At 39.9% G+C, this 13,905-nt stretch overlaps 1 protein-coding gene across 7 annotated transcripts in view; it reads left to right on the top strand.

Annotated features, from left to right (window-relative positions):
• Nucleotides 1-248: 248 nt before the first annotated feature.
• Nucleotides 249-13,905, top strand: part of LOC130084376 (ankyrin repeat and SAM domain-containing protein 1A) — a 117,920-nt gene continuing 104,263 nt past the window's right edge. For 4 of the 7 annotated variants that reach the window (XM_056249777.1, XM_056249774.1, XM_056249772.1 and 1 more), the window contains exon 1: nucleotides 249-676. In XM_056249777.1, the coding sequence (XP_056105752.1) occupies nucleotides 498-676 (179 nt within the window). In that variant the 5' untranslated portion in view covers nucleotides 249-497. The remainder of the gene's footprint in view (nucleotides 677-13,905) is intronic. The other 3 variants (XM_056249773.1, XM_056249775.1, XM_056249779.1) reach the window with 1 other exon arrangement.

Here is a 13,905-nt window from a genome sequence, read left to right on the forward strand (position 1 = left end):
TGTTCATAATGATCCACTTTGTAAGAGACTCTTCAGAGACTCAAATGAAGTAATTTTCCATGAACCCCTGATATATTGTCACGGTTTCTTCTTCCACTATTGTCAGGATGTAAGGATAAGCGATCAAACGAGGGGTTTCACATAATGGAATCCATCGATTTCAATTCCCTAAATGCCGTTCCACCATCATTAGTGTAATTAAATGATTGTGCATAATTCCGAGCCCTCGCGACGTCACCAAGGAGCGCGCCCGTCTAGGAAGTGACGTGTCGAGCCGTTGCCAAAGGAAGTTTGTGCGGGCGCTGGGAGAGAAAGTTTCCCCGGAGCAGGAGCGATTGGAGCGGGAATAACCCTGACACAGCCGCCGCTGGTGGACCGAGCGGAGCGGAGCGGGAAGAGAGCGCGTCGGGGCGTCGGAGAGGCTGCCGTGGGTCCGTGTGGCCGACCGTGTGATCGTTCCTCCGCCGCTGGTGTGAGTGTGTGTGTGTGTGTGTGAGATGGGAAAGGAGCAGGAGCTGCTGGAGGCGGCGCGCACCGGGAATCTACCCGCCGTCGAGAAGCTGCTGTCCGGGAAGAGACAGTCGGCCGGGTCGGCCGCCGCGAGCGGCGCTGGATCCTCCGGGAATACCGGGAGCGGTGGGCACAGCTCTTCCCACACGCTCTCCAGTCTGCTCAGGTGAGAGAAAACCACGGAGGCTTTTAACGTTAACGTTATCTCTACGGGAGACCGAGCGAGCCACCGGGGCTAGTTGTCACTCTTTACTCCAGGGATTGTTTTCACAGTTGGTTTATTGTTTTATTTAAGTCGTAGACACAAACATTGAAGTCTTAACTAAACAAATAACTTAGCATTTCCCATGGGGAAACAAAAAGATAATTGAAGGCTCTATAACACTGTGTTGTCTATAGTGGGGCATGTTGTCACAATGTTTGGGATAGCTAGGTTGTCACCAACTGCTGTTTATTGACTAACTGATTTGAGGTTATGAATAACTTAATTTGAAATCTAAAATGCTTAATAAAAAAATAAAAAAACTGTTTTACAGCATACGTATTTACATTCAAAACACACGTGACAACTTTCCCCCAGCCATGACGTTCATATGTTTCACGTTTCAGTAAACATCTGCCTTCATCATATAAAACCTCTTGTATGTCTGTGTGGTTTTATTGTGCTCACTTGGTACCCAACCACACAAATTATGATATTAGAGTTTGCAGAGCAAAATTCACAAAAAAAATGTTTTAGTTAAAGCTGGAAAACCTTTTATGCGTAAAGAAAAACACATTTGCACAATGACATGTTTGACCTAGGCTAAAACCTTACGGTTCTTCCCTTGTTTTCTTGGAAACAGCTGCATTGGAAACCATTTCTGTTAGCTAGCTGTCAAAAAGTATCTCAAGGAATCCTCATCTTTCAAAGATCCTTGTCAGTTCTTTCTCAATATAAACATGATGTTGTTCCTCTTAATGTCATAAAAGCATGAGTAAAATGCGCCATCATCCCTGCTATTACAAAGCAAAATGTAGTGTCGCAATACTGCGATACAGAACATTCCTGCTGGATGTGATTTGCACATGTATTTACAACGTAGATGTGTGTGTGAGATAGAAATGCAAATTATTCTCAGTGTAGTGTGTGAATAGAGAGCTGATCACATTTGCATGCACTTGAGCTGCCTCTTCATTTCTTATGCATTTCAAAGTCCAGACTCCTCTAGTCTGAATAATGTTTAGGCAATCTCACATGTTGCGCTATAACATGGTTTCATATCTGTCTCTTTGAAGATATATATATATATATATATATATATATATATCTTCAAAGAGACAGATATGAAACCATGTTATAGCGCAACATGTGAGATTGCCTAAACATTGACTAATTTGCGGTTTCGGGAAACAGTCGTGACTAGCTAGTAGTCGTACGGAAAACACACCCCAGATATGGCGAATAACGATTCAAATTCACTCCTCATTATGAGCTTTTGCTGTTAGTCTTCTACTAGCATTTTGAGGTCATCATATCTATTAGGACTGGGTATTGACACAAATTTCACAATTCGATTCGATTTCGATTCACAAGCTTGCAATTCGATTTGATTCCGATTCGATTACCATATATTTTTTTATTTTATTTTTTATTCTATTTTATTTATTTATTTATAAATAAAACAGAAAAGATACACAATAATAATAACTTATACACTTATGCTTGAAAAAGGAGTGGAAAGAAGTAAAACTTATTAAACCCCACCCCAGTCTATCAAAGAATTTATACAAACAAAAAATAGCTGCTTCCTTCATCAATAATCTCAAAGAGAAAATAATAATAATAATTAAAAAAAATAAAATAATAATAATAGTAATAATAATACCTCATTTAGAAACAGTGGTTGCACACGTCAAAACTAGGGATGGGCATTTTTCAAAAATAATGCATTCGAATATTCGGGCTCATAGAAATCGAATATTCAAATATTCGTTTAGCCTATTTAAATGACATTTAACGAAAAAGACGTTATTTTTTAAGTACATTTTTCAAAAAGTTTTTGTCACCATTTCTTAACAAGCTTACGATTAGGCAATGCACAACAAGCTTACAATATATGTTAAAGTTTTCTTTTAGTTGAAAACATTAAACAGTTGGCCTATGTGTAAACAAAATATAAATAACAAAAGGATTTAAGCTCAAGCAGCGCGAGCGGAAAAAAAACGCCTAATAAAGCAGAGTAGCAGACTGCGCCAGATATCGAACAGAACGTACACACACACTCGAGTCAGCATGATTATCGTGTATATTGTCACACATTTATGTTGAGAAAAACAATAATGTCCACATGCAGGGGCGCCGCCAGCAATTTAGTGCTATGCTCGAGTGAGAAAACGCGCTGCACTGACAGACGATTCAGAGACACAAACGGTCACGGTGTTATAAGTTTCTAACAGCACTTTGCGTTTTCTGTTCTTAAACGTGTCTCTCTCAATGAAACTTAAGGGAAGTATATGTCTAAAAAAAATAATTTTGCTATTAGATAAGTTATCATCTCTCGGATCACGCGCGCTACAGCTGCTCTTTCCTGCAGTCGTAGTGATAGAAAGCTGTCTTTCCTCAGTCGCCTGGTGTTTGGATTTCATGTGATTTCTCATTGTGTTGATCATATTATAACTCAGAATAATTAATTCATTTGATCAAAAGTAATTCCCTTCTGTAAGATCATTTAGTAACATAATTTTCAACTAGTAGTCTAATTCCAAACTTCGCGAGGCAGACGACGACGACATTATGTGATCAAATACAAACAACTTGTTAAACACGCACCACAGCGCCACCCAGAGGATTTAGTTATAACTGCGAGTTAGTGCTTGGGATTTATCAGGGATTCACTGCATTTACGGCCAGCAAAGCATTTAGGCTACGGCTTCATAAATTCGATAAAATTCGAATAGTATTTTATTTTTCGAATAATAATTACAGATCGAATATTCGAAAATTCGAATATTCGTGCACATCCCTAGTCAAAACCACACATTCATACCATACATATTAATAATATACAAATACTTCCACAGGTAACAATGATTATCAAATACCAACAATGGTAGACGAAATACCACAAGGGTACATAACAATGATTATCAACAATGGTAGATGGAATATCACAAGAGTACATAATGACGAACAACTACCAACAATGGTAGACGGAATACCACAAGAGTAACTAAATAATAACTAATCCAACAATCCACACAACATGAATACAATCAAACCTCAGCCCAGATTCGATTCAATATTGATTATTTTGGATATCAGGTACAATACATGGCAGATTCTCTCAAGGAAAACAAATCTCTTAACTAATGCTGTAAACTATGGGAGTCAGTTGTAGCCTACTAGGCTTCATTAGCCTACTATAATATTGAAGCTAAAAATGAACTGATTTGTAGCTATACAAACACTTAAATTACACTTTTATTTATTTTTATAATAATAAAGTTATATGAAATATAAACATTTAAATGGTGGCTGTCATAAAAACTTGCCAGATTTGTTCAAACATGCATTAAATATCGAAGAACATTAAAAATTATAATGAATATGTAATATGGTGCATATATTCAGCAAAATGCTCCTCTTTAGAGTTAATTTTTCTAGCTGACTAACGAGTTTATGGTCACATATGGTTTTTCTGAGGTAAATGTGACGTTACATGACATTGTTTACAAGTTGTTTACTGACGTCTTTCACGGTTGAAACACTGATTGAGCGATTCCATGTGACATGATACGGATTTCGATAAGTTGTACTCTATCTTTTAACAGACTTTCAGAGGTACTTTCATGTTTATTTGGTGCTGTAACTGGTATTATTAAGGCAGAAGAGGAGATCATGTGCTGCTGCTTCTCTTGAGCTGAGCCAGAGCGATCTCACGCCACAGCGCCAAAACGGTATTTATGTTTTTGAATTTCGTAAGAAAATGGACGTAATTTGAGACTTTATTTAGTATCAATAGTAACAAAGCACAAAGATTATTGCGATTTATTGGATGGGATGAGCGCCACAATGTTCCATTCATTCATCAAATGAAAACAGGATGACTAATCGATTCTTGAGATTTAAGAATCGATATCGGGAGTAAAAATGAGAATCGATTAATATCGTGAAATCGATATTTTTTACCCAGCCCTAATATCTATCCATCTTACCCCTTCATCTGGCGTGAGTCACACACACGCACAGGATCTACTTATTCCAATTGCAAATTGGAATCCACCCGTTCCCCCCGTCAAAGCTCTTTGTGTCCACTGGCATCAGTGTGTGTCTCTGGCTCAGTGGATCAATGTCTGGCAGTGCTCTATGGTGAGAAAGACCGGCTCAGCGTGTGTCGGAGGGAAATAAACGGATGATCGGCTGGAACTGGTGCCAGCAGGAGAAGAATAAAAGGGTGCTCTCTCTCTCTCTCTCTGTCCGTCCTCTCACAGGCCAACGCTCTTTAAGAGCATCAATCTGTATTTACTTCCCAGAGACGCAGTTATCGGCAGGTGTTAAAGGGAGTGCTGTGTTTGCGTGCAGCTTGTCGTCTGGCGTGTGTAATGTACATGTCAATAGTATTATGTGGTGCGAGTGTGTGTCTTACTCTGCTTGTGTGTACATTGCCATTCCTTGCCGTCAGATTTGCCTCGTTTAGAGTGAGCAGTCTTCACTAATCTGCACTTATTAACAAGGCCAGTTCCACCTTTTAGCAATGACTTCATGTCTCCCTATCTACATTTTTGAAAAAGTCTAGTCTAAACGTAATTCACTGCAGTTTCCAGATGAAATGAAATGAACACTAGTGGCAGTAAAACACATTTGACACAAATTATGATTATCGATTAATAAAGTCCTCAAGACACTTTTTCCATAGTTCATGATTTGTAAACTAATACATTTTGATGTTTGCTTCACATAATTCGCTCCAAATGTTTGGCTTTTGCTCAGTATCTCGCTCATTGTGGAAAAGAGCACCTTGGATATTCTTTGGTAAATATTCAATATTCGAGTTTCATGGTAGAATTTTTATTTTTTTTAAGACATTATGTAAATGAAATAATTTTCTATCCCTTTAACACACCTGTGTTGTGATGGAAGGGCTAATATCTGTGCACTGGAGGTTTCCTCATGCTTGGGAATGAAAGAAACGGCTCTTGCGCTGTGTTTTCGGTCTCTGTACTGTACGGAACGAGGCGTCGTGTTGAGACTTGTCATGTTGTTTTGAAAGGGTTTGAGTTTGAGAGTTGTTTTCTCTCCCCTTCGTGGAATGTCGTTTCAACATGGCGGCGTCTACAGTGTTGCACATGCTGCCGTATCTGCATTTATAAGTGTGCTTATCTACATGTGCATTTAATTCAACATCCTTTACTTCTGAGATGTTTTACACTCATCTGTCTGTCTGTATTTATGTCCGGCTGTCCATATTTCCATCTGTCTGTCTATCTATTTTTCCTTCTGCTTGTCTGTCTGTCCATCTGTTTATCCATTTTTTGTCGGTCTGTCTGTCTGTCCAGATGTTTTCCTTTTTAATGTTTATTTGTCTGTCTATTGCCTGTCTGTCCTTTTGGCTATCTATCTATATGACTGTCTTTCTATGTGTCTATTTATTTGTCCATTTGTCGGGACAGACACTGTCTGTCTTTTTATCTTTATGTGTCTGCTTATCAGTCTATCTCTGTCAATCTGTTTATACATTAAGCTGTCTGCCCTCTCCATAACCTGTCTGCTGGTCTATAAGACCTTTTCTTTCTTTTTGTCTATCTGTCCGTCTTTTTCTTATCTATGAAAAGAGGTCGACCGATATGTTTTTTTTCAGGCCGATGCCGATCTTTTGAAATCCGGGTCGGCCGATGGCCGATTAATGCTGCCGATTTATTTTGGCCGATATGTGCTTGTTTTTAACCTCTATTTGAAAGATAAAATGTAACAGAAATAATAATTACTTAACATAGACAAAATTTCTCAAAAACATTTATTGAACACTTGAACAATGAACAATCTGCACTTGTACACTTAAATTAAAAATGTATAATGTCAGTGCATTGTAAGTAATACAAGGCTAAAAACATTTCTATCCTCTTCCCAAAAACTGTCCTGAAACATGAGCTGTATTTTTGGTTTGTTTGTTTTGTTTGTTGACGGACAAAGCCAAATGAACATAACCTAATTATCACAAAAAGGGGAAAAAAAACTTTTAATTATTTAATATTTTTTTATATATAAGGTTTATTATATTTTATTTTATTTAACTTATAACAATAACGTATTTCACTAGTAAATTGCTGTTGAACGACAAAAACAACCACAAGATGGGAAAATGATATTTTACAAAAACTTTCAATGCCCACAACGCACCGTCCGTCTGTTGTTCTTCAGACAACGGCATCCCGCTGTTGGACCTTTTAGTCTACAGTGAAATACAGTCATACTTTACACTGTTTGGCCAGCATTTTAACCATGTTTAATCTAGCTACTAACTAACGGTATGATTAAATTCGCTCCTGACTAGCGTCACGTGCAGCAAAGCGATGTTTCTGTTATTCTAACGTCCGTTTTCTGAGCATCCAAGAGAAGCACTGGCATAACAGTAGCACCGAACTGAAGCACAGAAATCCGTGTTGATATTCGGTGCGGTAGATAACGATCGTTAAGGTTCCAGTGCCGTATTAGCACCGGGTCTGTCTGTAGCTACCCGCTAGCAAAGCAAAGCCAGTCTGTCACTAGCCTATAGTGCGTTGGTCTCTTTTTTTTATTAACGTTACTTATTTCTCTGCATTGAGTGACAACACTCTCAAATATAAGCCACACAAACAGAACAAATAAAAGTCTCAGATTCACTCTGTAATTGCAAAATTATTGCTTACTTATTGTGACATGATCGCAACTCTTCTGCTGTGATAATGCAACTTCAACTACGATCCAAAGTAGCTGAATGTCGTGTCGCTTATTCAGGTTTTTTCTCGAAGTTGGCAGTAACATATCAAAAGTTTTTAATTAAATATAAAGGAGTTATAAGAATTGAATCCTTATCGTTTCTCCAAAGAACTTAGTTAGCTCCTGCCTTAGGCACTGTATGAGGTCTGCTCACTCGGCTGGAAAATGACTCAAGCGGCAGCGCGCGTCATACACGTGTTCCACGACAACACTAGGCTGCCCACAGATGCGCCTGCCTAATAATCGGCTTGATTTACTTGGATATTGGCCGATGTCGATTATGTAAAAAAAATGCAAAAAATCGGCCGATTAATCATCCGACCGATTAATCGGTCGACCTGTCACTTTCACAACTTTCTTAAATCAACAGAACCAACGTCTCACTCTCATTATGTGGTCCAGACGAACACATCTGATTCGTCTGATGATTGTTCCGATGATTGTTCCGATGATTGTTCCGATGATTGTTCCGATGATTGTTCCGATGATTGGTCGATTGTTCCGATGATTGTTCCGATGATTGTTCCGATGATTGGTCTGATGATTGGTCTGATGATTGGTCTGATGATTGGTCTGACGATTGGTCCGATGATTGGTCTGATGATTGGTCCGATGATTGGTCCGATGATTGGTCTGATGATTGGTCCGATGATTGGTCTGATGATTGGTCTGACGATTGGTCTGATGATTGGTCTGATGATTGGTCTGACGATTGGTCTGATGATTGGTCCGATGATTGGTCTGATGATTGGTCTGTTGATTGGTCCGATGATTGGTCCGATGATTGGTCCGATGATTGGTCCGATGATTGGTCCGATGATTGGTCCGATGATTGGTCCGTTGATTGGTCTGATGATTGATCTGATGATTGGTCCGATGATTGGTCCGAAGATTGGTCTGATGATTGGTCCGATGATTGATCCGATGATTGATCCGATGATTGGTCCGATGATTGGTCCGATGATTGGTCCGATGATTGGTCCGATGATTGGTCCGTTGATTGATGATTGGTCCGATGATTGGTCTGATGATTGATCTGATGATTGGTCCGATGATTGGTCCGAAGATTGGTCCGATGATTGGTCCGATGATTGGTCCGATGATTGGTCCGATGATTGGTCCGATGATTGGTCCGATGATTGGTCTGATGATTGGTCCGATGATTGGTCCGATGATTGGTCTGATGATTGGTCCGAAGATTGGTCCGATGATTGATCCGATGATTGGTCCGATGATTGGTCCGATGATTGATCCGATGATTGGTCCGATGATTGGTCCGATGATTGGTCCGATGATTGGTCCGATGATTGATCCGATGATTGGTCTGATGATTGATCTGATGATTGGTCTGATGATTGGTCTGATGATTGGTCGGATGATTGATCCGATGATTGGTCTGATGATTGGTCCGATGATTGGTCTGATGATTGGTCTGATGATTGGTCTGATGATTGGTCGGATGATTGATCCGATGATTGGTCTGATGATTGGTCTGATGATTGGTCTGATGATTGGTCCGATGATTGGTCCGATGATTGGTCCGATGATTGGTCCGATGATTGGTCTGATGATTGGTCTGATGATTGGTCCGATGATTGGTCCGATGATTGATCCGATGATTGATCCGATGATTGGTCTGATGATTGGTCTGATGATTGGTCTGATGATTGGTCTGATGATTGGTCTGATGATTGATCCGATGATTGGTCTGATGATTGGTCTGATGATTGGTCTGATGATTGGTCCGATGATTGGTCCGATGATTGATCCGATGATTGGTCCGATGATTGGTCCGATGATTGGTCCGATGATTGATCCGATGATTGGTCTGATGATTGGTCTGATGATTGGTCTGATGATTGGTCTGATGATTGGTCTGATGATTGGTCTGATGATTGATCCGATGATTGGTCTGATGATTGGTCTGATGATTGGTCTGATGATTGGTCCGATGATTGGTCCGATGATTGGTCCGATGATTGATCCGATGATTGGTCTGATGATTGGTCTGATGATTGGTCTGATGATTGGTCCGATGATTGGTCCGATGATTGATCCGATGATTGGTCTGATGATTGGTCTGATGATTGGTCTGATGATTGGTCTGATGATTGGTCTGATGATTGGTCTGATCAATTGATCCGATGATTGGTCTGACGATTGGTCTGATGATTGATCCGATGATTGATCCGATGATTGGTCCGATGATTGATAGCAGGACAGGTTAGTTAAGGTCACTGCTCTGGCTCTTGGGCAGAGATACCAAAATAATTTAAATCAAACGAGTTGGCTTATCAAATAGATATTTCCTTCGGTTATTTTCATGCCCAATTATACCTGTTAAAATGTATTGTATGAGGTACTTTTACTTTCCCTGTTCATATTATTGCTCTATCATATTTATCTTTAATTTAATAGCACAGTGAATATTTAGAGCTGCTTCAGCAGGGCTCAACCAGTCAAGAGCATTGGGTGATTTTCTCTTGCCTTTTGTTGTTAGATTAACTTTGAGGATAAAGACAGCAGTGGGTTTATTAGGCTGCTGTCACTTTAAGAGCGGCACGTATCCAAATTACTGTTACACATGTGTTGTCTTTTCAACTGTTGTTCACTTAAGACACAACTGATTGTTTCAAGGGTAGTTTAGTTTCCCATACTGGGATTTTGACATAATTCTGTGTGAATTTGTCAGTTTCAGTGCAAGAAGACATGAAAGAGAACTCGATTTAAAAGGCCATTCGCACTCTGTCTGAGAGGCAGCTTTTCTGGGTGTGCCTTTTAAGCTGTAGACAACTTGTTTGGTTAGTATGATTGGTCTGAATTCTCAGCATTGCGACTAAAGGACCGCTGTGAACACGCTTTTGGACTGGTCAGGGCACTAATTTAAATCTTATCTGTTGTCCATTTCTGTGCGCTACACCAAATCGGACCTCAAGCTTCTGTAAAAGTGCTGAGTGTTATTTATCTAGAGATCCTGTTAGACTCTGTTCACACAGGCTGTCACTTTTGATTCCCACAAAACCTGGCGAAGGGAAGTTCCTCTGAAGAGTGGCCAGTGTAGTGGTGGATTCCTGTGGGGAGATGAAAGGGCAGGTGCTTCCTGAAGAACTGCAGTGTCTGGGAACTCAACGGGACTGTGGTTGGGCTGCTAACAGAGCTGTCAAAATGGACTGAGTTAAAAAGGAGAGCAAGGGTCCATGCTTAAACTGCTCAGCGGTGTATCACAGACTTATGATACCGAGCCGTCTGAATTGTATTTAATTTCTCAATGAATCAGTGGATGATTATGCTCTGAATATTTTATGCTAAATCATAGCTAAGTATCATACAGCTTCAATCATTGTAACATCCATCTGAGCTTAGTAGCGAGTTGTGATAGTTAAATGGCTTAAATTTAAAAACACTGAATGCATTGGTGTTGGGCGAGGACAATTGATGCTTCATAGAGGTTAGGTTGTTTTCCGCTTTCGTGTTGTGTGAATAACACACCAGGCTCTGTTTGATGTGGCCGCCTCATACACACTCAGCGTTAAGTGCTTTGGTTGGCGAACTGTGTGACCAAGGACCGATCTGTATCACTTCCTGTTTTCATTTTAAAGACTAGTTAAGCATATTTAGAGTAATATATGCAGCCAAGATGAGGCCTTCTGGCATGTAGTTCTACAGCTCTCGTTAAAAGTTTTGCTAGTGTGCAGCACTACAGCAGTTAGCAGCAATTTTTAATGTTGTTCATATGTCTATGTGGTGTTTTTAATATGCTTTTAGACAAACCATGTGCAAATTCATAAGTCAACATCATTGCTGACATGCTGAGTATTTTCTCCGTAAAACTGCTATGAACCAAAGACAGTTTTAAAAACGTGGTTTGAAATCGCTGGTGTTTCTGACGTCACAAACTGCCTTGTAACCAATCAGATCAACGTGTGATTGTCAACAAGTGGATCTCTGAGCTGAGTGAGTGAGTGGAGGCGGGGCTCATTTACATATTCATAGAACAGCGTATACTAAATGAGGGTGTATTCAAGCTATAAGGCATGAAGAATTTTTTCAAGGAAATTTTTTTTTAAACGTTTGATTAACCACAGGGGGACTTTAAACAACAAGCCCCCAAAAAGGACATGGCAACACTGCAAGAGCCACTCGGTGAAGCAGTCTTTCGAATAAGCTAAACATGACGCCTCAGTTGACTGCTTCAGTTAAAATTGCTGAACATAACAGGTTTTTGGTCACTAATATTTATTTGGTAAGAATAGCGGTAAAAAAACACGCGAGATGCCTGAACATTGCTATGGTCAGTGGTCTCCGCGTTTCCCACAGGATTTTGTGAAACTGTGGTGGGTGGTCCTCGGCCTCTCTTAGAGGGTCCGGGGGGACATGCCCTCCCTTAAGAGGATTTTGTACATTTTAAAGCTAAATTAATAAATCTAGTGCACTTTAAGAGTTCAAAATCAAGAGCTCCTACCCGTATTCAGTGTGCAAATTGAACAAAGAAAAAGTCAGTGGATTGACTTGTACCTGAACTTTAAAGAGCCCTCTCTTTAGTTCTGATATGTCTCAGTCTACATTATTACACTACATAATACTACTAAAAATATTAATAATAATGTTATTATATTATTCCCATGACAGTCATAGCCATATGCAATGCAAACTAATTAGTTTTGTCCTAATTTCTATACATGCAAGAGAGAAACCCGTGAGCTTTTATTTTGAAGGAAACAGCAGTCGAGCTTTTATTTTGGTGGAAAACAAGTTTACATACGTGTCTCATTACAAATCTAGTGAAATGCTGTAATCGTCGACTATGCAAATGTGGAATAATGCGTAACTGCGTTCCCAAATGCACGCTAAACTCAGCACATGCACAGATGGAGTTCACTGCATTCATTCACTGCGAACTGAGACACGGAGCTGATCATGTGAGTAAAGTGCGCACTTCTTTTTGCGCAGTCAGACAGTCTTTTGCGGTTTAATAAGGACACAAAGCCTTATCACACTTTTGATTTTAGTTTGTTTGTTTGACAGCAATGGCGCAAAACATTACATTTAAAGAGCTTTAATGTTATTATTAGAAGTTTAAATATATTTTCGGGCCGCCGCGGTCTACTCAATGAATGGGAAGCACTGAAATCTATTTGTGGCGGTCAGTGTTGATATGGTGGAGGGCCTTCACAAATAAATCAGTGTATGGGAAACACTGATCTGTAAACTGTATCCAGTGTAGACAGCCTCAGTGATTACAATGGCTTCTTTTTGTTTTGACGCTACGTGGCGCTCACATTACTATGGTGCGGTTTAATGTGTAACTATATCTTGCTCTGGAAGCAGTCATATGCACATGTATTAGCCTGTGTGACGTCACAGATCCCACAATATCAAAACCAGCTGTTTTTCGAAGCTTAATCAAATGCTTTGTTTATAATGAGGAGGACGTTTGACGTTTGAAACTTGCAGGATGTTTTAATGCTACAAAGACGTATTATATGGCAAATTTGATTTCTCACGTCATGACCCTTTTAAAGGAAACTACTTATCGAATTGATGTGGCTTGCCCTGTCATGTGCTTTGACGAATGCGTGTGCTGTTTAATGCTTTTGAGACTAGGGCCCCATCCACACTACTGCGTTTTAGTTTAGAAACGGAGAATTAAAACGAATACGATCTCCGTCCACACCAGCGTTTTAGCTGCGTATTAGAATTGATCTCCGTCCACATTAAAACGACTGAAAACGCAGATCACGTGACCATTCACCAACACTGGGCATGCGTGTGCCGGTGTAAACACAACTTCATTGATAAAAATATCTCACCATGCTCTGGGTTAACCCCAAACCGACGCTCCATGTACGGTCAACGCCGCCGCTGCACACGGGAATTGTCACAGATCGCTCGAATAATAGCTTGACTCCGGCGCATGTAGGCAGTTATAGCGCTGTAAAATGCAGAATTTACTTGTACAACAGCTGCTAGCAAAGATATACGCCATGACTGATGACACCCAATCAGAGAGCTGAGCGTGAGCCTCTACTACGTCATCGTTTCTAAAGCCCTCCGTTTTGACCCGTCTACACTAAAACGCCCTCCGGAGATTCAAAACGAAAAACGGATCGGCAGCGTTTCTAAACTTCTCCGTTTTTGCCGTTTTAGTGTGGACGGGAGGTGCAAACGTAGCAAAAGGTCTCCGTTTTTAAACGAAAACGCAGTAGTGTGGACGGGGCCTAGGAATATTACAGTTTACAAAATATTACAGTTATAAAAAAAAAAAAAAACTAATTTAAAATGAGAAATTACTAATTATTAAAAAGTCATTTTTGGTTTTTTAGCCTTTGTGCATCCAGAGGTTTCCTTTTCGGCCCAGAATTTTTATTTTGCTGCCATTTTTATTTTTTATATTTGTTAATTTTTTCATCTAATGAATTGGGGCTCCGCAGGCTCCT

The sequence above is a fragment of the Rhinichthys klamathensis genome, unplaced genomic scaffold, assembly GCF_029890125.1.
Source record: "Rhinichthys klamathensis goyatoka isolate OS25496 unplaced genomic scaffold, OSU_Roscu_1.1 h1tg000062l_1, whole genome shotgun sequence".
NCBI lineage: Eukaryota > Metazoa > Chordata > Actinopteri > Cypriniformes > Leuciscidae > Rhinichthys > Rhinichthys klamathensis.